Here is a 24,884-nt window from a genome sequence, read left to right as displayed (position 1 = left end):
CAGTAATTGTTTGACTTACTTTTCTTTTACGGTCTCCTCTACCTCTCTGAATTTTTTTGACAAAGCATTTACTTTTTCTACTACCAGTGCTTTATCCCCAGGAAGAGCGTGGAATGAAAGTTCTTCAAGAAGCTGCTGCAAAACTTCCAGATCTTTCTTATGCTGTGCCAACTCTACACTAGCCTCCTGCAAGACAGAATTAAAACAGAATTATATTCTTTATATTAGACTCGGCAATCCAACTGAAGCTGTGAAACAAGTATGTCTTATTTATAGCTCAATCACTTAGATACACGCGTTGTATACAAATGGACTGGTCAAGTACCTGCATATACTGAGATACTTCACTAACATCCTTTCTTGGAGCCTCGGTCTCACTGAGAGCCTTGTTTTTCTCATCTAGGAACGACTGGAGTTTTTCTGTCAGACCTTCAAATAACTCCACTTTAGTCTTCAACTCCTCCATTTTCATCAGCTTTTCTTTATGCTTCTTACTTGCTGCAGAAAACCGTCCTGCAAGTTCACTCATTTTAGCTTGCAGTGAGGATGCAGTAGATGGATCTGCTGTTTCCATGAACTTCTTCACTTTCTCATTCATCGTGTTTATACTGCTTTGGCGACCTGCAATGTCTTGTTCTAGCATCTGAAACAAGCAAAAGCCAATCTGTATTGCTTATAAGTAAAATTTAAGAAGTGGAGCTGGTCCACCATGTGAAGTAATACAATAAATCAGTACAGCAGGACCATCAGTGTAGATCTATTTCAGCTACAGAAATCCTGATGAGGTTTCAGTTCATGTAACAGTCTTCCTTACTAAGTATTCTGAGACCATTAAAGTAAGATTTTAATTCTTTCTGAAACCTTAGCTTCAAACAAATATTTCTTTCAGAGTGTGATACTTACAATGCTTTTACTAATGATATCCTGAATAGCAGCAGAATTCAAAGGCACTTGATCTTTTTCTTCAAGGCTCTTTTCAACGCCTTCCATCCAATCCAGCATTTCATCCAAACCATCCTGCACACTTAGGGATCGTGTCAGAGTTATTTGGAGCTTCTCATTCCTTTCATTCACAGACTTTGATAAATTGTCATATCTCTCCACAATATCATCTGATAAAGAGAAAATACATTTCAAAGTTTCCTTTAGCCAAACTAAACTTTTAACTCACTTTATTATTTGTCACCAGGTTAAGTGTGAGTCAAAAATTGCCTGTATCAGAAGTAAGCAAAAGCATCAGCTGTATTCAGTAAAAACATACAACACAACAAAAGAATGGAATCAGACAAAGCCAAGAAGCCCATACGACAAGTGAAATGAGGGAGCAGCTTACAGCTGTGCTCCCAAATCTTTAGAAGTTGGTTCCCATGCAGCTCTAGCTTCTGGCAGCTGTTGACTGTTCCCAAGAAATAAAATAGCAGGGTATTAAGAGAGCTACTCTACAGCTATGTCTCTTATGTTATTGTTAGAGCTGAATGGCTTTCTAGATGGTTCATCAACACTTTTGGGATAACCCTCTGAAAGTTATAAGTTCCACATACCTCCTATGGAGTTTCATCACCAAGTGCAAAGATGCAAGTTGTTTTATGTTGTTGCTGAAAGTTACTTATGGGATTCCAGTAAGAGATAGAAATGTGATATACACACCCAGTTTTCAAGTCTCAAACTGTGCTGAATGCCATGCTGTACTAATTCGCACAACTGACAGGAAAGAGTATTCAGTGTGGGTGGCAAGGCTGGGTAGCAGCAAGGTTTTGGGGGACTGGCCCAAGCTGGATACAGCCAGTTCCAGCCAACCCCACAATGGACCTGCCACAGGACACAGCTGAGCAGGCTCCACACTGGAGCCGGCTTATCCTGAAGGACTAGAGTCTGTGGAGAGGTTGGAGCAGGGGAAAAATGGGAGAACAGAGCAGCAGAGATGGAAGTGTACAGACTGACCTCCCATTCCCTATCCCACCGCATGGCTTGGTGTCAGGATGGAGGAATTGGAAATGAAGGGGTGAAACTGAGACTGGAGACAAGGTGGGTGGTGGGAAGGTGTTCCAGTTTTTTCACTTTGTCTCTCATTATCAAAATCTATTGCCTGTTTGGCAATAAATTTAATCCACTTTTCCCCAAACTGAGTGTATTTTGCCTGTGACAGTAATTGGTAAGTGATCTCCTTCTCTTTATCTCAACCCACGACCTTTCCATAATAATTTTCCCCATCGTGTTGAGGAAGGAGAATAACAGAGAGGCTGTGGGGGCATCATGAAGCTGGCCAAGGACAACCTGCCACGGAAAGTTACTTGAAATCAGAAGAAATTAAGTTCAGCTAAGCAAATTTCAAATAATTGGTTGGAAACAGATAGCTGGAGTCACATTCCTTGAACCAGAACGTGTCCTTTCCCAATAGTAAACTTATGATCCCTAACTCTTAAATCCCTAACTCTGGCACGCTCATCTGTAACACGGGAATTAAACATAATCCCTCCCTCTGAAAAAAACAAGTTAAAAATAAAATGACAGGTTTTAAGTGAAAAGTACATGATCAAACACAGAAGACAGCACAACAAAGAATTTACCGTGTTGTAATAGCTTATATCTCAACAAAACACAGACGTGAGCAGTGACACAGAGATGTGGAAACTCTGTATTTTGTCTCTTCTGCTATCTGCATGCCACAAGTGATAAAAACGGGTATTAAGAAAAGCAAGCATTTTACCCAGTGTTTTCTGAATCTCATCTTTGTCTGGTGTCAACTCTCCTCTTGTATCCAAAAGCACTTCAGCAGCTTTTTTCAGTTTTTCTACAGCAATTTGGTGGTTAGACACTTGTCCTTGAAGAACCTGTAAAATTCCACAATTGTCAATTACACAGTTCAGTATAGCTAAAAGGTACACATGTAATGCCAGAAATATGCCACACAACCTAAACTTAGTGCTGGGAATAAACTAACTTAATTTGTGGCCTCTCCACAAATCTTCACCACTGGCTTTGACTAGTCTTGGCCTTCTGGCCCTTGTTTTAGTTTATTTGCCATCTTTATTATCTTCTGTCCTATAGTACGTCTCTGACTCAACTGGCTGTCTTACATGTAACTTCAAAATGTGTCTTTTGGTTAATTGTTTTTTAAAGACCATTTGTACTGACTCAAGTGTTATCCAAAAGAAAAAATTAAAATATTTTTCAATTCAGCATCAGAGAACAGAGGAAAGAACATATAGACAGCAGCAGTTACACACTAACCATCAGTTGTATCAACAAAGGCTCAGGCTGATATTGTAGCACCAACATGAATACCTTGAAACAATGTCATCATCTTTATAGTTTTTAAAACCTCCTGGAGCCAGCAACACGGATTTTTTCCTAGGTTTCTCCCTCTAACCAAGGACCACAGTTTTAGAGACTACCCCAGCTATGACTTGTTCCAGAATCAGCAGAGACCGAATCAACTTCTGAAAGCGGCTTTCTCTCTCCAGTGTATAAAACCTCTTTAGGGTGAACAGTCTCTAAACTACTTCAGGTCTCTGTGCTAGTGCATATGACATATCTTTGTCTTGATTCTCTTGAACTTTGCAGAAGTCCAAACTGAAGGGCCCTCTCATTTTTTTCAGATACACACTAATGCTATGGACATACAATTCAGTCCCATCTGCCATGCTGGGACAAAGAAGTCATGTCAGTGCATTCAGCACTGGTAGCCAGAGCACAACATTATGCTAGAACATATCATATCTTGCTACCCTGTTGACAAAATAAAATTCAGACAGACCTGGAGAGAACTCTTCCTTACACCAGTGAAATATACTGTACTTGTACAAAAGAAAGAGAAAAGAGAAAAAAAATAAAGAAGACATACCAAAAACTTTGCAATGCTGGCAGAAAGCAAGCAAACTTATGCCAGAGGCACTGAAGATTATTCTGAAGAACAGTTAATCCCCATAAAAAGATTAGACTCCACCATACTGCCAAGGCCTGTGTCTAGCTGGATTATCAGCTGCATGTGTTGGCTAGAAGGGACAGCTTTAACTTGCAACACCTGACTTCTTCATAAATTCTCTTTGTTTTGCTTTCATTAATTGTCTTTCTTTCTTCAGGCTCCTGTTTTTTCTCTTCCTTTGAATCTTTTGAATCCTTGCATCTTTGTAGTCTCTCCCTTCTTCCCTGCTCATATTCATTGAGTGCTCTTTTGTGTGGCAAGTAATCCATGTAGGCATTTCATAAAAGAGCCCTAATACTCACTCCTTTTATACTACTTGCATGAAAATTGGCATTATACAGGACATAATTCATTTTGGCATAAGAAACAGAAGTTTAAATGGGGCTTCAAATTGTAATTGGTGTTATTTCTACCTTTCTAGTGCTTGGAAGCACAAATGCACCTCAATTGTTCCAATGTTTTGGCGTCCAAAATTTACACTTTTATTTATGAAAGAACAGCTAATTTTCTTAAATCTTACATAATTACTATATTTTTTATAATTCCTGTGGCAGATTTGAAAGATACCATGTAGTAAATGTATGACTTTCAGACTGTTCTAAGGGAAGTAGTTAAAGCATTCACTTTCCAAGAGATATTGATTACTGTTTGTCAACAGCAAACATACCAGACCAGCATAAAAACTCCACACAGCACAGCTCAAACAGCAATGAGATGTCTGAACAGTAACCTTGCTTACTGAGAAATAAAGAATTTGCATTTTAATTATAGTAGATAAAAGAATGTGTTTATGAAAATACAAGTCAGTTCTAAGATAACAGATTGTATGAAACTTTAAACAAGCCACTTTATATTTGGGTTCCTAAAGCCTCCTGTAAGCCTACTGTTTATGAGCCTAACTAGTGGTTTACCTTCACAAGCTCCATCACCATCCTGTCTTGCCTATACTAGGATTGACATAAAGTTGTGAGTTACTTCCTCAGTGGAAAAACAAAAAACCAACAAACACCTCTTTTTCTGTGCAGTGCAAATTATTTTATATCTGCTTTTAGTGGGGCCTGTAGTATTGGTTACAACTGGAGAAAGTAAACAGACTAGAAAAACTGTGTACTGCTGATCCAGTATGATCCCTTACTGGAGATAATGCAGTAAAACAAAAATGTGAATAGAAAAAAGTAAGAGTCACAGACAAAAAACAACATATGGTCGTCTCCATCAGGAACCTGGTCACAAGCCCTACTGTGACAACAAACTGGAATCACTTAATCCTTTGTTAGTTCAAAAATTTTCCAGATTTCACCTACTATTTGCTAAGTGACATGAAACACATCTAGTTTTCATCGCTGCTGATGGCATCTTGGTCCCCCATTTTATTTTCACTCTAGTTCTTTTCAGATAACACACTAGGCAGCTGAATTTGAGAACTATAAAAGTTGCATGCAGACTTGCAAGGCAAGAATTTGGCCTGCAGCCACTTGGATTATATTAGATTATCCAGTTTTTCTGACAGAAAGCAGTTCCTTTTAGGACAGAAGAACTTCAGCTTTTTAAAGCTTTTTAAAGCTTTTTACCTTTGTTTCTTCCAGTTGTCTTTGGAGATTTTTGGGATCCACTGCAATTGGCTCTGACAGTTGTTTGTTAACAGCTATTTCAGAGGCCTGAAGACCTGACAAAAGTCCAGATGAGGCATCTTCATAATGCTGGTATTTATCTGCCAGGTCTTTAAGGTTATTTCCAAGGATGCTACACTAAAAGAGTAGAAAACAAAAAAAAAGGAAATACATTAAACTGTGTGTTGTGTTTCATAACAATCTCACTGTCTTATTTTCATTTCCTGAAATACTTAATTCATATTTCCTGTCGTCGTTCCACTAACTAATTGATTTTTGAACTCAGGCTAGACAGTTCTTCCTAGTTTGTGCTTCTCAAGCATAATTTATGATCAGTTCAACAATACAATCAGCAAACCAGAATTTAACCCATTGTACCAGAACAGGATAAATTTTAGGAAGACTTTTTGATCCACCAACCTAAATATTCGTTATCAGCACTCTGACACCAAAAATCTAGCCAGTAGAAGCTAGAAATTTTCCAAAAAACAGAAGGTATGTGCATATTCTTTAAAATACAGAGAACAGATAATTGTTTCCATAAATATCTTATCTGCCTAACAAATCCAAAGCAATATTGCTCCATAAGGCATATACGCTTTGTTTTGGTAACTTAAGGATGTCATCTATCCAAGTTCCTATTAGATCTATATGTTAGTATTCTCCCAAAATGTACACAGTGAATCATCGCATAAAGAGATCAGTGAAACTCTGTTTCAGTCTTTTCAGAGACAGTTAGACAATCTGACTGTACACAGTCCTAATATTTATAAACAACTGTGTTAAATAATATTTATAAAGTCTCTTTAAATATTTATATTTTGAACCTTAGATCCACTATATTTTAATATTTACATTTGGTACTTCAGCTCCACCTGGTGGGCAAATATAGAATGCACTCAGTTACACAGCCAAGTAACTAAGAACTGACTAGATTCTTTTGATATACAAGTCTATAAACTTGTGTGTGCGCACAAATGCATAAATATATATGTCACTATTAAATACATGATATATATGCAGTGTAAGTATATAATACATTAAATATTTTATTACAGACAACAAGCCTTTACAAAAGGCAAAAAAGTTCCTGCAAGCCCATCTACAACCCAGAAGATCTCACTTTTTAAAAGTCTGCTCTTCAAGTTCTTGATTTAGTAAGACAAGTCTACTTTGTGCTGGTTTTTCTCTTCATAGTTAGAGTCAGACATTTAAGGTACTTCTATTACATCTGTGCTAAATGTATATATGTAAAGGGTAGATTCTGACAAGTTGACCAAAGTGAGATCACAAATAAAGCTGATGGGATAGAATTTTTATACGGATAAAAGTAAGTTCTTTGAAATTTTTTCAATTAAATCTTTACATTCACACTCAAACTAAACACAAAGTAGAAAATGTCAACCATTCAGACCTTAGATATTCTGGCACTCAACTAATGCAGATATTCTAGTAAAGCTTCTTGTTCTGTTATCTAAACTTAACAAACAAAGAATTTACAACTTCCCACAGTAATTTGCTTCACCAATTAACCCCTCTTTATACTAATTTACAAAATCATAGCAGTCTTTCCTATTTGGTATAAATAAAACTTACCTTAGTATAGAGAGATTTAAAACGATCTGAAGCACTATCCAGTTTATTTTGCACTTCAGCATAAGTAGCCGAAGTATCAATGCCATCTTTGTCAACCTTGACACCATCTCTTTTGCTACATGACCTTGCTGCATCCAAAACTCTTTGTCCAGAAATTGTAATATACCGTAAATCACCTTTGTGAGATATAACATCTTCTGAAAAACTCTTCTGCCTTTTCAATTTGACCATAATACCGCTGAAGTCAGAAGCACCAGCCTCCAAATTGTCCAGTTCTTGTTCTGCCTGCTGCAGCCAGGTTTCAAATTCACTATAGTCTGTATCAAACTTCTCCAGTTCTTCCCTCAGAGAATGAGTCATCTTCATTTTCCGTTCAGATTCAGCTAAGGCAGTCTCATACTGAGCCTTCAGCTCTTTCATGTTCCTTTGCATCTTCTCTTTTTCTTCAGGGGAAAGGTAGTGGCCTTGCTTCTCAAGTAGTGCCTGAGCAGACTGAGTTGCTATTATGACAGCCTGCTGCTGTGAAATAATTTTCTCATGTTGAGCCTGCAAGAAAAAATAAAATAATTATGACCAGCATCTTCTCAGATGATTCCATTAGACAAGTACTGTCTTGAAATCTCTGCTGAATTCTGCTTAGAAATGACAAGTAAAAAAAAGTCCATCAAAATGATGAAGAGCTTTTAAAATTTTCCTGTTATTTATTTAAAACATTTTCTGACTAATTTAGGGGAAAGCTTGACTCCTGGTCAGCATATTTCTTTGCTGTTTCAAAATTTTAAGAAATATTTGATGGTAAACTTAACTAGATTTACAGTCCATGACCAAATGGAGTAAATACCACTGGATATATAACTACACAAACACTTCCTCCTATACCTCTAAAAGACAACTCTGTGTAGTTAAACTACACGTTATCGATCTTTTTAGTTTTGTTTTGTTTTTTCCTAATAGAATTTATTTGCTTCTTACTTAATACTTAGGGTGGTGTGCTTAATGTAATCAATTTTTTTCTGGTTCTCTGTCTCAAAATAAAATTTAGTTAATTAACAATCTGAAGGTAGGCAACTTCCAAAATCAGAAATGTTCTACTTTCTGTAACTTATACTGTAGCTAGCATTTCAAACCAAGAAGCCAAAAGGAGTGAAAACATCAAACTTTAATAAGAATTAAGATATTTCCTTCTTATTTTCTTAGTGAACAAACATGCTTATAATCTGATTGAACAAACACATCCAAAGATTTTTTGGTTTGTTTTTCAATTTCAAAAGCAGTGATTCTTATCTAACATATCCTTAAAACAGGGGCTTTTGACATTAAAGATCAAGCCATATTTTGTGCATGTAAACTGTTTCAATACCATCAGAAAATAGTAAAACACATACGATAGAACTGTATACTAAATCAAATCTATATTTTAGATTATGTCTTTCAAAAAAAAAAAAAAAAATTGCCATTCTTGAAGGTCCTCAATTCCCATGTAAAATGGTTACATAAAATAGACTGGTATGCTTTTCTTCTGTATCTATACCGGATAATTATCCTATTGGCATTACATAAAGAAGAGAATTGTGAAAAAAAGTGAAAGTAAATTCATTATGAAAACAAAACCAAGTTATTTCATTTCCTTCATTTTTTTAATAAGAAAGGAAATCCAAAATAGTATCAGCTATCAGCATTACCAGTTTCAGCTTTACTCCCATCAAACCATATACGAAAGTTTTTGGTTCCTCAACTGTAAGTAAACAAAGGCCATAAAATTGAGCTCAATTATTTTAAATGCCTCCAATTAACTTACCTGGAAAATCTGTTTTTAAAATGCTGCACTGTGGTTTTATGTAACTCATTCCTCTGAAGCCCTTAAATAGTGCTTTCCAATGTGTGAAAGGGATAAGAAGTGAAGAGTACAATTTCAGCAAACTATTATCTATAGCTGTTTGTAATCAGTATTCACAGGGAACTGCAGGGGATTAAATTTGGCTACTACAAAGATTTTTGAAAAAAATCTCATAAAGAATATGAATTTATAGTGCTGCTTCTTGCATTTTATTACCTGTAGTACTGATCAAAATGTGAGTACACTGCATTAATTTCTCATTATAAAACTTAAAAATAATAGACTCACCATCAGAATTCTCAGAATTTGCCTTTGAAAATATGCTCTTTCTTATTTTGCAGTAATCAACCACAGTAACATTGAAGAACTGATAAATTTGCAATACATTCTAACTACCGAAATTCCTATCACTGCACATCACTAACTTCCTAGTGCCCTTTCCAAAATCTGTTTCAGAAAGGATGTGATTGAATTCACTCAAGTTGAATGAAGACTGACATGTTTAGCACACAAATGTAAATAAGGTAACAGTACCTTGACTTTCTGATACTGCTGGTTCAGATTATCTTCTGTGCTTTTTACTAGTCCATCCACTTGACTTTCAATGTCTTGCTCTATTTCCAACAGATTACCATTGACATCATCCTCTTCTCCTTCCAAAGCCTTCATATCTCCCTCTTCAAAGTGCGTTCCATTCTGTTCTATTGCCTGCTTGAATTTCCTACCATGCTCTGCTTCTTTATCCACATTTGATAACCAATCCAAGAGATTTTCTATTGTATTTTTACTTTCTTCCAGCTGTTCTATGGCTGCGACCTACAATGAAATTATTTTAGTTCAGAAATCTTCTTAAGGCACTACGTAGTATCATATGCAAACAGTCAATTTAAAATACATTAACCTTAAAAAGTGGCATATATATTGCTGTTTATTTTATAAAGAAAACAGAAAGCATTTTATTAGTCACCCAAATTAAATACTTAATCTGTCCTCAGTATGCCAATAACAAATTGCAAGACTAATCCCATAAAACATATAAAAAGTTTGAATAAAAGTATGAAATGGTTGCCTAAGAACCTTTTCTGTTTCCTGTTTAATTGCTGTTGTCATAGCCTTATCCAGTTCTTTTTTGGACTCTTCTGCCTTCTGGCTAAGGAGCAAACACTTTGTCTTAGCTTCATTCAGTTTCTGTTCAAGAATAGTCTTGTCTTCTTGTGACAACTTCTCTCCGTTTTCTTTCAAGAAGGTTTCAGTATTTTTCACAATCTCTGCCAATGTCTGGGCACTTGCTCTCATGTCTTTTTGTATCTCCTTTTGAGAAAAAAAAAAAAAAAGATTGCAAATAGAAGTAAGCACATTATTCACCAGGTCTTTCTGATTAACCTTATTATAACTTCCTCTGCTCTGGGAGCAAGCACTTTTTTTTTTTTTCAGCAGCTCAATTATTTCTTCCCATATACACAGTAAAAAATGTGCAGAAGATGATGCTAAAAGGCAAGGTCTCAGCAGGAAAGCAAACAAACTGTAAGGACTCTGTTACATAAAGACATCAAGGAAAGTGCAAGTATCACTAGAAAAAAAAAATAATAAAAAAAAAAAAAAAATGTAACCAACGCCTTGTGAAAAAATTCTTCAAATTTTTAAGCAGGTAAAAGCACTCCAGTCTTTATTCAACAAGGTAGTCTAGTCACTCTCCTCTGCACTTCGTCTTTTTTACTTTATGAAACTAGAATTGTACGTACCTCTTGTCTGGTCTGGTATTGTTCTAGCTCAGCCTTGCTGTCTCCAATAACAAGAGACTCTTGCTGTCCAATGAGTCGATTTTCGGTCTGTCTAAGCAAATCACATATTTCCTGCAGTTTCTCTTTGCATTCCTGCTGCCTTTCAGCCACATCCTATATTAGAGCCAAATAGAATTGAACGATAAAACAAAAACTTCCCCACTATAAGAACTAACAGATACTCTAAGACGAATTAACCTTTGAACACCAATATTGCAAAGCAATTTTTTTAAAAGTATGCTGTAAACATGATAGCAGTGGTACAAAGAGCAAGATGAACATATAGAAGGTATGGATAAACCTCAAATATGTTGTAAGTAAGAGAGACCATGTTTGATGGAATTGCCCAATAGGAGTCTGGCCATGCACATATGGGAAAGATGAAATCTCCGAACGACAGGAGTGAAAATCCAGTCTCTTAACCGCTTGAAACCTGTGATAACCACTATTAATTCTGCAAAAAGGATATCAAAACAGAGGTTAGTTGTGATTGTGAGTTAGCTCTTGTATGCATAATATGTTACCTGAATAGAAAATGCTGACTTCTTAAGCAATAGAAAAGAACAAAACATGCAAGAAACATTACTGTTACTACATCCTATAAAAGTATGTACGTTTCTCCTCTATTCTACATTTCTTTGGAAAAGTATGATGGAAACAAACGTTCTTAGAATGGTAAAGCAATTCAAAGCCCTCAGAACACTGAAACGCCTTTCAGTGTGCATAAACTGGGGGATGAGGTGGCAACTCTGAATTTTCACTGTGCTTCTGTGACAGAAGAGGAGATGTAGTTACGCAGCAGCATCTGTCAGCCTTTGACTATGAAGCTGGCCTATGCTTGCCAGCTGCAGCTACGTCAGCTGAAGAGGTAACTGTACCAGTTTGACTCAGGGTGCTTCTCAATGCCCATACCTGGAATTACAGATCTGATTTAATCATATTTCTGTCTCTCTAGCCTGTCTCAGTCAAAATGAGCTATGGTAGCAAAGATTTAAACAAATCTGGTACTCGCCTATAAAGACCTAAAAAAAAAGATCACACAAGCAGATGACATGGCAAATCAAAGGAAAAGAAAATCGTCAGCAAGACAGAAGAGAGAAGCAGTGGTGGAATAGTAAACTTCTCCATCAGTATAGCTGCAGCCAGAAGAGGACATGAGTTCACTGCTTCATTTAAACAATATTTAAAAGAACTGATTATAATGCCTGAAACTGCACCTGTCCATAATCTAATATGCTGTTTCTGTGACCTGTGATTGTACTAATGAAAGGCAAAAATGACAACTCATCAAACTTCAGAGGATCATAGAATATGCTGAGTTGGAAGGGACCCACAAGGATCACTGACTCCAACTCCTGGCTCCTCACAGGAACACCCCAAAATCAAACCTAGAGAGCACTGTCCAAATGCTTCTTGAACTCTGGCAGGCTCAGTGCAGCAACCACTGCCCTGGTCACCATGTTCCAGTGCCCGGCCAGTGAAGAACCTCTCCCTAACCCCCAGCCTGACCCTGCCCTGTCCCAGCTCCATGCCGTTCCCTCGGGTCCTGTCGCTGTCCCCAGAGAGCAGAGCTCAGCGCCTGCCCCTCCGCTCCCCTCGTGAGGGAGCTGCAGGCCGCCATGAGGCCTCCCCTCAGCCTGCTCTGCTCTGGGCTGAACAAACCAAGGGACCTCGGCTGCTCCTCATGTGTCTTCCTTTCTAGACCCTTCACCATCTTTGTCTTCTGGATACATTCTAATGGTTTTATATGCGTCTTATATTGTGGACTTCAAAACTGCACACAGTACTGGAGGTGAAGCCTCACCAGATCAATCTTAGCAGAACTATGAATGTATCTGTAGTGAAATCAGGAAGATAAGAATACACTTAATAGTGCATACTGGTATTAAAATTCCTCATCCATAGACAAAAACACTCAGCACGCATTTACACAGAAAGGCAAACCTTCTGATCACCCAGCTCTTGCGCTGCCTTTAACTGAGTCTCTAAACTTTCCACTTGAGATGTTATTGCTTCCTGTACTTCCTGAAAAGATTTCTGGGTGGTATTTAAGAGCCTCAGAAGCTGTTTGCTCTGATTAGGAGAAAGATCTTGGGCATGTTCAGAAATGAAGAACTGAACATCAAACGCAGTGGACTCCAGTTGCATTTTTGTACAGCCAAGCTCTGCAGCAGCGTTCTGTAAATAAAGACAAAGGAAATGGCTAGCAAGGAAGACAAATTCAGTACAAATAAAACATAAATACCACTATCTTCTGTACTTAGCCCTTGTTCCAAAATGCTTTTGAGAGACATTGTAGCCACAGTTGATCAAAAATGTGTAAGGATCATTCTGACACATTCCACTAAGGGTTTCTGAATTTGTGTATGGTTTGCCTCTGGCACAGTCCATGTGCAAGTAATAAAGAGGATGATCTTGAAAATCTCTGTGTTTTCTCATGGATGTCTGTGAACATGCTGACCTTCAACACTGAAGAATTTAAGGCGAGCATGCACTGACTGAAATGGCAGCTTTGGTTTAAGTTTTCTAGACTCTAGATCTGAAGACATAGAAATGGTAAAATTTTTACTTTAAAGTGTTTCCATTCTTCACTCCACAATGAGAAGCCCTGTCTCCAGCAGTGTGGCAAGTTCTGCCCACAGCTACATCCTGTTCAGCCTTCACAACAATATAACACATACTGGAACACCATTAAAGCACAGTAAAATAATGTCATTTTTAACATTCATACATACAGAAGTAATATATACATACAGTATAATACTGTATGAACACCACTAAAAACTTGATCTGATTTGTTTTTCATAACTCATTTCAACAAAGTGGGAAACAAAGGGGCTTTTTATTTTTCCCCATCTTCTCGTACAAGTAATTCATTTGGAAGGTAGCTAAGCTTCAGTATAGAATCCAGATCTTTTTTTTTTTAAAAAAAGATTTAATTGTAATAATTAAAATATCTGTAACATAAACTAGATTTTCAAAAAAGGGTGAGATTTATTACAACAAATATAAGGAGAACCAAATAATCTTCTCACAAAGACAAACTACAAAAAAAATTAAGGAGAAGAAGCAAATCAACAATACTTTACTAATGGATCATTGAGTAATTGTATTCTTAAGTAATGAGCTCTAAATGTGTGATTAAGCAATAGAAGTTAATGAGCAGCTATACAAAAACTAGCTAAAAGTTCATAACAAGAAGTAACATTTGCCAGAAGCACCAACATCTGCTATAAAGAATACATACTTTGAGTAGCTGTAAACTTTGCTTCATATCTTCAATGTCATTAGTATTCACTGTGAAGTCATTCACGATTTTACTGTGTTCTGAGATCCAGTCCGAAAATCTCTGGAGTTTGCTTAAAAGTTGCTGATGTGATTCTGCAAGCTTAGACTAGAAAGGGAAATTGTGTATTTATTTATGCCCCCAGAGTCCAGTCACATTTTCATTCACATGTTAAATGGAATCATACATGTACTTTATGTTCAGATAAAACAAAGCCCTTATTTTTTTAGCTGAACTACCTTAAGAAAAGCAAGACAAAATATACAGATGTACAGTGATAAAAACATACCATTTCTGAGTCAATAGCACAGACTATTTGTTTTGCTCGTTTTGAAGATGCATCACAGATCACCAAAAATGCTTCCTGCAGATAGTCATAGCTTATCTTTAGCTCTTGAAGTTTCTCTTGTGGAACATCCTTGTGATTAAACTTTAAAAACTCTTCTGTCAACTTTGTATCTTTCTTTAGGATAATTGCAAAGGTAGCCAATCCAGATTCAAATGACTACAAAGAGAATATATATAAAATGTATTAAGTTACTATGCAAGAAAGAAATTTAAATCTGAATTATTTTAATTATATTTGAAATCTCACATTTTTTTCCCCTCGTCTGAGGTCTTTTTCTAGCTCCCATCACTAAGTGCTAGCATAAAGAACACTTTACTGACCTCTAGTTGTTCTAATTGTTCTTTTAGTATTTCCAGGTTGCTACTGATAGGTTTCTGGTTATCTAGGTGGCTTTTCATTTCTTGAAGCACCGTCAAATGTTCTCTCATTTTCTCTGTTAACTTGAAACATTTCTGTACTCCATCGACCTAAAAATGGGTTTTAACAATAAGAAAAGTTTTTCCACATTGGCAGACCAAAAATAAGCAATAAAAGTCCTTTTAATTTGTTTTAAATTTATTTATTTATTTTTGTAACCATTATTCCAGTTTAATTATTCTCTCCAGCAATTAGAAGGATTCATGCAATTCCTTTAACACAGGAAACGTAACACATACCAGCTGCTGTTACCTACCATGCTAGTGAGGTTGTCAGCCAGGACTGCTTCTTTGCTTTTGTAAGCAGGTTCAGTAACACCTTTGGAAAGGCTGTCTGTCTTCTCATGCTCCTGGTCAATTTTCCAAGCAACAGCTATGTCATCTGCCAATGTTTTCTCTTTAGGAATTTCAGACCCAAACTCTGGTTGTTCTGTGGAGAAAAGAGTACAAAGCCCATCTACTTTGCCTTTACCTTCATGTCCTGTGGTGATGCCAGCAACCTGTGAGCTCATAAGCAAACCACTTATCAGCTCCTCTAACTTGCTTGTACATTCATCTCCAGATGACATTTGAAAAATCTCCGTAAGTTCAGAAGTCCTAAGTTTTGGAACAGGACCTTTCACCTCTTGGTCTATTTCACTCTTCATTTCTTTTGGATCATCCATCTTTTGCTTACAGGATTCCTGCTTCAGGATATCACGAAGAAGATCAGGACTTCTGCAATCAGGCCAGAGCAAGGAAAGAGCATCGCTGTCCTTCGGCTCTGTGCGTGGTGCAGTAACCATTAATGCTGTTCTAACAGTACTGCTTGTTTGACTAAGATTTGACTCACAAGACATGCTGCTTCCAGGCTGGGTGCTTCTAACCATTGCAAGTAAATTTTGCATCAGAGTTTTGGTATCAGAGTAACTTAGGGGTTCACCCTCTTCCTTGCAGTAAATATGTCCCACCTTCAATTTCCTTTGTAATATATTCTTTAAGTCTTCCATTAGTGTGTCAGGCACTTCTGGTGACCTTTTTTTTCCCTTCTTTACTTGGAAATCTTTGCAAGGTCCTATTTCCGTTTGTAATGATTCCATGGACATTTGTTTTTTGAAACCACTTTCAAAGGAAGAAGTCTCACTAGCTAGGAACTCACCCTTTGTGTTTTTCAGCTCTTCATATTCTTTCTGGTCAACATTAATCAAGTCAGCCCCTATGCTGCTCAGAATTGCAGAAGAAGCATCAGTGGTATGTGTATGATTCCCAGAAGGTAGCACAACAATCCCATCCCCTGATTCTTTGGCATCCTCAGTGCTTCCTAAAGCACCTGCTTTTGTAAGGGTAAGTTCATTATCACTGCTGCTCCTGTTTTCTGAGATGTCTTTATGAACACTGTCAGTACTTTGACAGACAACTGTCTCTCCAATATTGGGCAAAATCTGACCAATATTTACTTTTTCTTTACTTGAATTAGGATTTTCTCTATCAGCCTTAGTTGCTGATGCATCAAATATTTCCCCAAGACTTTCCATATGTATGGGACTTTTACTTAGCTCCGTAATATCACATTCCTTTATAATATTTACTCTATCTTTATTTTCTGCAAGAATTTCAAAACCTTCTCCTATTTGATCATGCTTCCTGTTGGTAATTGGATCTACCTGGTCACGAAGTGAGCTATCCTTACTTGGATAAGGCACATCTGTGAGGAATTCAGTGTCCTTTTGGGATGAACTTGCCTTTAGTTGTTCCATACCAGCCATGTCATTTAATATTTTTTTCTCTGCAAATACTGCTTCTTTTTGTCTTTGTCCATGACTTGAGTGTAATATTGGCATAGTATTATTGGTTTTGTTCATGCTATCAGTAAAGCATTCGGAGAGAAGCATATTCGTCTGAGTACTTTCATCATCACCATTAGGTTGCTTTGTAATTAGGAATGGTGTTACATTAATGTCAGATGTCATAGTATCATCAAGAATCTGTGTTCTGTTGCTTTCTTCACTCATACAGGACATCCATTTAGCGTCAAAGGTATTTTCAGACCGAATATGCTCTGTAGGATCTTGTGACATGTGTTTACTTTCGACATAAATCCCATATTCGTTTTCTGTTTTCTGTTGTCTTTCTTCTTTGCTTGTACATGTGACATCAACACATCTTTCCTCACAAACATCCGATGAAGTTTCACATTTTCCCAAGGACAGTTTTCTATTGCCATGGTTGGACTGGAATTGCAAACTGTACCCTGTCTGGTGGCCTAGAGAATAGCAAAAGTCATCAATATCCTGTTTATTTTCGTCACTATTTTCTATGTCTCCTACAGAAATTAACAGCTGGTCATCTTTGTTTTTACATTGATGGTGTGAGTAAAAAGTATCCATTTCTTCATCACTGTCAGAATCAGTATCAGAGTCGTCGTAACTATCATAATCAATACAGTCATAATCATAATCTTCCTCCTCCTGTGTTCCTTCAGAGTCATCCTCACTGGAGGTGCTTTCTGCTTTCATTTCATCCTCCTCATTTCTGTCTCGCTGTACATTTGTTTCATACAAATTCAATAAAGAAGTGAGGCATTCCTCCTTTCTTCCTTCACTCTCCAGAGTAACTGGTAATCTTTGCTTCTCTCCAAAGCCCCCTGTTCTTTCCCTTTCCTCCTGAAGGACTGTTTCCAACGTTTCAGCACTTGCAGAAGCTGTATTTATGCTGTCAGGTAGACCTATCAGATTTACATCCCTTAAGTAATGGCCACTCTCTCCAGCACTAATTGGAAGTTCTTGAAAAGAGCTGTTCTCTTCTCTCAAACCTATCAGACCACCACCCTCCTCTGTTCCTAATGGAACATTCTCTGGCTCCGGTGTATCAACATCCCTTAACTGCAAGGTATCGAAATCATCATCACCTTGAGGGGTGTCATAGGACTCATCATCATCCATTTGTGGAGAACCATAGACTTCACTGTCATCATCATCAACCTGAGGAGTTTCGTAGGCGTCGTCATCGTCATCATCAAACAGCGAGCTGTCCCCTTCAGAGGCTACCTCACCACATTCATGCTCCAAGTGGTTACTTTCAAACTGGGGGATGCTATCACTGCCTTCCAGTGATGAGTCAGAACTACTACCCGGTAATAACCTGACAAATGGCAGATTGCTTTCTTCTATTGCTAGACTTTGTGCTGTGCTGTTACTGTCCCCCACAGAAGGTCCGTCGTGTGTAACAGTATTGCTTTCCAACAAAGGCGTCCACTGTATGTCTCTACCATCTTCTAGACAAAGCTTATGTGGCAAATCAGTACAACCCTCCAGAGATGGCCTGCCATGTCTGTAGGGATGGTCCTCTAGGGATGCCCTGTTATGCACATCAGTGGAGCCCAGCAGAGGTTGCTCACTATATCCATTATCTTCTAACTGTAGCGTGTGACCACATTGGCTCTCTGATTCTTCTGGAAGCCTATATTCTGTATCTGCACTGATAGATGAACCAAAACTCCTCTGAAAGTCGTCCTTCTTTGCATTATCCAGCACCATTCTAAAACTGTCAGCTTCTAGTATGTGAGGCTCATATTGCATGCACCTTTCCATGTCTCTCCAGATTTTATTATCTGACAAGTCAGTCACACTCGAGGCCTTTTGTAAGGTTTTATCATTAATGTTTTCCTTACACAGACTGTCTGCCAAAAGAATATCCTCTTTCCCTGTTTCTGAAAAAATATTTGGATTTGAGTCATTTAGAATAAATCCTTCTATGTTTCCTGAATTTGCTTTCTGATCGTTATGCTTACACAGCTCTACCTGCGTCCACTCAGAATCCTCCAGAAGACCTTTGAGCACATTTCTGTCTGTGGAATTTTGAGTGCTACTTTCTACATTTCTAAGTTCTGGAGACTTAGTTACCAACATCTCCTGTGCATATTCTGATTGCTCAGTACCACTAGTATTGCAAACATCTGATCTACAAACATGGACATCTTTTTCCTGTAAACATTTATCATTCCCTAAATCACCAAACTGAATTAACTTTCTGGCATTAGAAGTGCTTTCAACACCTGAAAGATCACCTTGAACATTGCCTGCAACATTACTAAAATGGACATTGTCAGCTGACTTTTGATTAATTCCTTTCGGGCTTATGTATTTGTTGCTAAACTCATTTTCATCAATATTGTACGTAGAACTATCCCCTTCCAGCAACATACTGATGGCTTCTTGCAGTTGTCCATCATACAATAAAAGTCTTCTTCCAGTGTTTGCATCCATGTAACTATTTACCATCAGATAAGATATGAATAACTTCTTAGCTTGATCTGTATTATGACAGACAGGGTCTTGTGTGCCAGAATCTTCGTGTTCTTCCTCACGGTCATGAAACACAGATGGTAAGAGCTCATATGTTGATAACCATTTTGCAGCATTTTTACAAGGGGATTCTAATTCTTCTACACTGGGCATTTTATCTGGTAAAATCACACTGTTCAGAACACACACAGTATTGATATCTATTAACCCTGACTGTGCAGCCTGATCTAGACCGAGTACTTCACAAGTTTCTGGAATATAAAGTGCAGCTATTTTCTGCCTATCATTTAGTATTTTGAATGCCAGCTCATTTGTTATCATCTCTTGGTGCAAAGAAGTTGATATTGGGAATATTTCACCCGTGTGAGGCCATATAAGTCCAACAAAGCCTCTTTGTGCTTCTAACACCAGCAGTGCACTGGTTGATGATATTAAATTGCATTGTACAGCTTCATCAACAGTCAAGCGTTGGCCTGAATTTGGACAAAGGATTCCACCAGCCTGAACCTGATGTGTGAGGATCCCACAAGCGGTGTCCTGATCTATCATCCCTTGTTTCATTGCCTCTTCCACAGTCAGTCGTTTCCCTGAGTCAGGGTCAATTATACCTCCAGACATCATCTGAGCCCCCAGCAGCCTGAACATTGTTTCCCGGTCGATGAGTCCTTCATGGGCTGCCCTCAAAATAGTTATCTTCCTTCCACATTTGAATGTGATTCTACCTTTTTCTTGTGGTTTCACAGGTAGGAGTCTTAACCCTGTTTCTTCATGTAATATGCTTCTATGAACCATCTCTTCAAGGGAAATCTTTTCAGCACAGTTAGGGTCTATGAGATCTTTACAAGTGTCTTTTTCCAGAAGCTTTGCATATAATGTTGGAGAAATCAGGTTTCTCTGGAAAGCACTCTGCAAAGTCAGTTGCTCTCCAGTAGATGGCAAAATCAAGTGCCCACTTGAAAGCTGATTCTCAAGAATCTTAATAGCTAAAGGTTCTGAAATTAGACCTTGTTCTAAAGCTGACACAACTGGAAGGTTTGCTAATGATGATTCTGAAATAAGTTTCTTTGCATTATTTAATTCCTGCAACTGCAACACAGTCTGCTCATCAATTAAGGCATGAGCTTTAGCTTCTTCCAAATCATAACATACTCCTGATTCTGGAGAAATGATTCCAGTGAGGATCAGCTGATTTTCGAGCAATCTAACTCCAGTGTCATAGTCAATAAAACCTTTTAGAACAGACTGAAAAACTGAAAGGACTTCTCCAGTTGTTTGGTCAATGATACCAGCAATGACATTATTCACCTATAAAGGAATATAAAAGAACAGCTATCACTATTTTTAGACAAATCTTAATATTTTTAAAATTTTTATTTTTTTTTCTTTTGAATGCATGATAAGCATAAAAACGTGTACTTACCAGCACTGGATGAATGCTGTGAATGTTAGCAGCTCAAACGCGCAAGTGATCTATGTCAGTCATTGAACAGCACACGATGTGATAAAAGGTTTAAAATCAACATGCATCTGTGAATTGAAAACCTATGCTTTGCACACATAAATAGGGTTAGTGAAAGACAATAGAAGAGATGATTGCAGAGTGAGCAAACAGAACATGTACCTGAAAGGCAAATTTTCATGCTCTAAATGTCTGTGAAAGGTTAGAATATTCAGAAACAGTACGTGATTCAAAACAACCATGCTATTCATGTTTACAGCATACAGCACTTCTGTATATACGCTCAACAATATGGAACCAGATATTCTAGCACCAAATACTGCATTTAGTTTGCATGGAAAGTATGAAGTCAGTTTGGCAACACTATTTAAACTAATTACACAGACGCTGCCCATAAATGTATATGAGAATACTCATTTGCAACATTTTTTTGAGAATCCCATATTTATGATTGAGATCCATTAACACATGTATTTGTAGATCCATTAAGAAATGTATTTGCAGTGTCTCAGAGTTATTAACATTATGTACTCCCATATTTACGTCCAGATAAATTTTAAGAAAAACTGAAAGTAGATCCCTTCTGGGACACTTCTGAGTGATATCTTGGAAAGATTAACATGTTATTTTATGGTGTCCTTTTTGCAGCACAAACGCAGATTTATGTAGCAGTCAAAGAATGGCTTTTAAGAGAAGAGTTAAGAGATGAATGATATGTTTATCTTTCTTCATGCAAGGCACACATTATTAAGACTCTTCACAAAAAAAAAAACACCCTGATGAGCAGAATATCCATATGCACAGGTAAGGTAACACACAGTATTTTATACCAAATACACAAAACCATCAGTCAGTTAAATCTCAAGTTCCTTTACACACAGGCTGTTAATTACAGCTTCATCTTTTACTCATCATGTATGGTTCCACAACCATGCAGTAACACTCAAGAAAGCTTGAAATGTGAGTTTCCATCTTGTTACCTTTTCTTCCATCTTTTCATCATCCAAATACTGTGCTTCCTGCAGCTGCTTCAAAGCTTCATTGGATAACAAGCTGTAGCTCTCCTGAAGGGATCTGACTTGTTTTTCCATTTCATTCCTCTCTTCATCTGTCATTCTATTAAAACAGAAACAAAAAAGGGGAAAGGAGATCTCTTGATAACTTGTGACAGAATCACAGGATGGTTGAGGTTGGAAGGTATCTCTGGAGATCATCTAGTCCAACCTCCCTCCTCAAGCAGGGTCCCCTAGAGCACATTAATCAAGCTGAACAGGCTTTTCCTCATACATACATACTCCCACTCCCTTAATCATTTTAGTAGCCTTTCGCTGGACTTGCTCCAGGGGCTCCATATTTCTCTTGTACTGGGGTGTCCAGAACTGGACACAGTACTCCAGGTGAAGCCTCAACAGGGCTGAGCAGAGGGGGAGGATCACCTCCCTTGACCTGCTGGCAACGCTCTTCCTAATGCAGCACAGGATGCCATTGGCCTTAGCTGCAGGGAGCGATCAGGTTACCTTTAACTTAAAAAAAAAAAAGGGGGGGGGGAGGGGGCAGTGAGAGGCTGGGGAGAGGTAGAAGGAGAAGATTTATAAAAGTAGTCTGAAAAAATATAGTTTAATTAAGAGGATGTTCAAGATATATAGCTACTCGGGACAAGAGGTTAAAATCATCTACAATTTACTTTAAATGCCTTTGCTAAGGCATTTACCATTTGCATGTGCCTTTGTCTACTTATTACCAGTGAAGACATGAATTATCCCAGCAATTTATCTTAAATAATATGATTTTATATGCAAATGAAACAAACTTGTGATATATAGTATGTAGTACTGTTTTGTTAATTATTTTGACTTCAAATGAAAATTACAATCTAACATTTTTAAGCCGACCAGAGGTGCATAAACATAATAGAATTATTGAAATAAATAAAACCAAATCAAAGTTTTACCAGAATGAGAAGTCAAAAATTATAAAACAAACAGAGAAGAAGAACAAGAAGAACATCAAGCACGGCATCGCTAGTAGGTCAAGGGAGGTGATTGTCCCGCTCTACTCTGCGCTGGTGCAGCCTCACCTCGAGTACTGTGTGCAGTTCTGGGCACCACAGTATAAAAAGGACATGAAACTGTTGGAAAGTGTCCAGAGGAGGGCTACGAAGATGGTGAAAGGCCTGGAGGGGAAGACATACGAAGAACGGCTGAGGTCACTGGGCCTGTTCAGCCTGGAGAAGAGGAGGCTGAGGGGAGACCTCATCGCAGTCTACAACTTCCTCGTAAGGGGGTGTCGAGAGGCAGGAGACCTTTTCTCCATTAACACTAGTGACAGGACCCGCGGGAACGGGGTTAAGCTGAGGCAGGGGAAATTTAGGCTGGACGTCAGGAGGGGGTTCTTCAGAGAGAGGGTGGTTGCACACTGGAACAGGCTCCCCAGGGAAGTGGTCACTGCACCGAGCCTGTCTGAATTTAAGAAGAGATTGGACTGTGCACTTAGGCACATGGTCTGAACTTTTGGGTAGACCTGTGCGGTGTCAAGAGTTGGACTTGATGATCCTTAAGGGTCCCTTCCAACTCAGGATATTCTATGATTCTATGATTCTAACAATAACCACCTGTATGTCTACATATAGCACAATTGGAACTGTCACATGAGAATATGGTTTCTTTTTAAGCAAACAGTATATGCTGATTACAGTAATTTATGTTATTTGAAAAATAAAAGCATAGAAATGGCATACTTGTCACTGTGCTTAGCTAAAAATGCTTGAATAGTCTGCAGAGCTTCAGCTATTTGTTCCTTCTTGGTTGACATTTCATCAAGGGAAATCTGAAAAATAAACAACCTCTGTTTAAGACTTCACTATGCATCTGTATAAAAAGAGAAACAAACAAACAACATAATATTTCCATGTACAACAAAACTCAACAGCAAAGGAACTGGAAATTTTTATTAAAAATAGGGGCTATTCTTAGAACTAATAGGGACTGTTCTTAGAATTAAGTTGTATCATGTACGTATGGATAAGTCATTACACTAAGTCTCTTGGTAAAATAACCTGAGATGGAAAACTATTTGGTGAGACAAACAAAATTTATTTTAGAATGTTGTTGTTTGAAACTTAATCACTTAAAAACACTTAGTATTTGGTACAGTTTAAGGCAAATTTACAAAGATATGCATACAATGGTCATGATCAAGAAGTTGCACATTACCGTAAGAGTAATAAAAAATAAATAAAAATAGGAGAAGGGCACAGACTTTCATGAAATTCAATCACAGAGACAAATGCAGTGTTACTTAAAAAAAATGAATTATTGAAATTTTAATAAATATAAAATATTTATTAATATTCTCCTATTATTTCTGTGTCATCCCCACTCACGTACTAGTTCTGACAGAGGAACTTGCAATAATTTCATCTTTTAAGTTTTCTGAGAAACTGCCTGCAGTTCTTCAGACAAAAGCACTACCTTTGATTTTGGTTAAGCAGAGACAGTACTGAGGGGTGTCCAGGGTTTCATTAGCAAGCTGGGATTAAGTTCAATGCAGGTGTTAGTGAATGCTAGTAAGGGGCTTGGGTCCTGTTTTCACATGGGTTGGGACACAACTCATCTTCAACATAGTCTCCCTTTACATTCAGTACCAGTGACCTACAATGCCACTATTCATGATGCTTGAACAAAAACACAGACAGCAAGCACAGTATGCGTAATATGAGATGATATGAGCAGGATGAGGTGGGATCATGGGCTCTGCTTTCCTTAGGGCACTGGCATCATGACGGCTCCTACTTGCGCTGTGCCACTACTGGCAGCAGCTTCCCCTCCCACTAGGGCTACACCCTATAGCCCCCAGGCATCTGTTAGAAACATTTTTCAGCTAACATTAGCTATCAAACCAAACCAAACAAACAAAAAATATCAAAAATTAGTTATCAAGTTTTTACAAAACTTGTCTAGGCAACTGTACTAGGCATGGAGACAAAACCAGGCACCTTTGGAAGGTGCCTTCTACCTCGCAGGCCGTAATGGAAACACCCTCAGGAAATGGCTGCTGCCCACAGGCAGGAGGAAGCCAAGACTGCTAACTCATAGGTTATTTTCCAAACAGCTAAATAATACATAAATTAAAAAAATAAATAAATAGCTAAAGCTGGACAGGGAAGATGCCACCTGTAGTCACCATGGCAGACTGAGATGCTCAAAGTTGCTGGACGCTGGCCCAATGCTGACAAGTGGTTCTCATCAAAGCCATCAAGAGTATAAGAAAACCAGAACTGAATGTTTTCTGTCGCTAACAGAACTAGCACTGGTGCCTCAAACAGGCCTGCACTTTGGTAGTA

At 37.9% G+C, this 24,884-nt stretch overlaps 1 protein-coding gene across 40 annotated transcripts in view; it reads right to left on the bottom strand.

Annotated features, from left to right (window-relative positions):
- Positions 1–24,884, bottom strand: part of DST (dystonin) — a 300,235-nt gene that overhangs the window by 90,470 nt on the left and 184,881 nt on the right. For 31 of the 40 annotated variants that reach the window (XM_084516227.1, XM_084516265.1, XM_084516238.1 and 28 more), the window contains 16 exons: positions 23,280–23,368; positions 21,523–21,658; positions 15,058–20,388; positions 14,705–14,851; positions 14,325–14,540; positions 13,997–14,143; positions 12,694–12,927; positions 10,711–10,863; positions 10,046–10,279; positions 9,503–9,784; positions 7,132–7,677; positions 5,497–5,673; positions 2,708–2,831; positions 904–1,112; positions 326–643; positions 20–186 (listed from right to left, as the gene is read on the bottom strand). In XM_084516227.1, coding sequence (XP_084372353.1) covers positions 20–186; positions 326–643; positions 904–1,112; positions 2,708–2,831; positions 5,497–5,673; positions 7,132–7,677; positions 9,503–9,784; positions 10,046–10,279; positions 10,711–10,863; positions 12,694–12,927; positions 13,997–14,143; positions 14,325–14,540; positions 14,705–14,851; positions 15,058–20,388; positions 21,523–21,658; positions 23,280–23,368 — 8,510 coding nt within the window. The remainder of the gene's footprint in view (positions 1–19; positions 187–325; positions 644–903; positions 1,113–2,707; positions 2,832–5,496; positions 5,674–7,131; positions 7,678–9,502; positions 9,785–10,045; positions 10,280–10,710; positions 10,864–12,693; positions 12,928–13,996; positions 14,144–14,324; positions 14,541–14,704; positions 14,852–15,057; positions 20,389–21,522; positions 21,659–23,279; positions 23,369–24,884) is intronic. The other 9 variants (XM_084516245.1, XM_084516246.1, XM_084516261.1 and 6 more) reach the window with 2 other exon arrangements.

This window comes from Aythya ferina (assembly GCF_964211825.1).
Source record: "Aythya ferina genome assembly, chromosome: 3".
In the NCBI taxonomy this organism is placed as follows: domain Eukaryota; kingdom Metazoa; phylum Chordata; class Aves; order Anseriformes; family Anatidae; genus Aythya; species Aythya ferina.
This window is presented reverse-complemented; position numbering and strand designations above follow the sequence as displayed.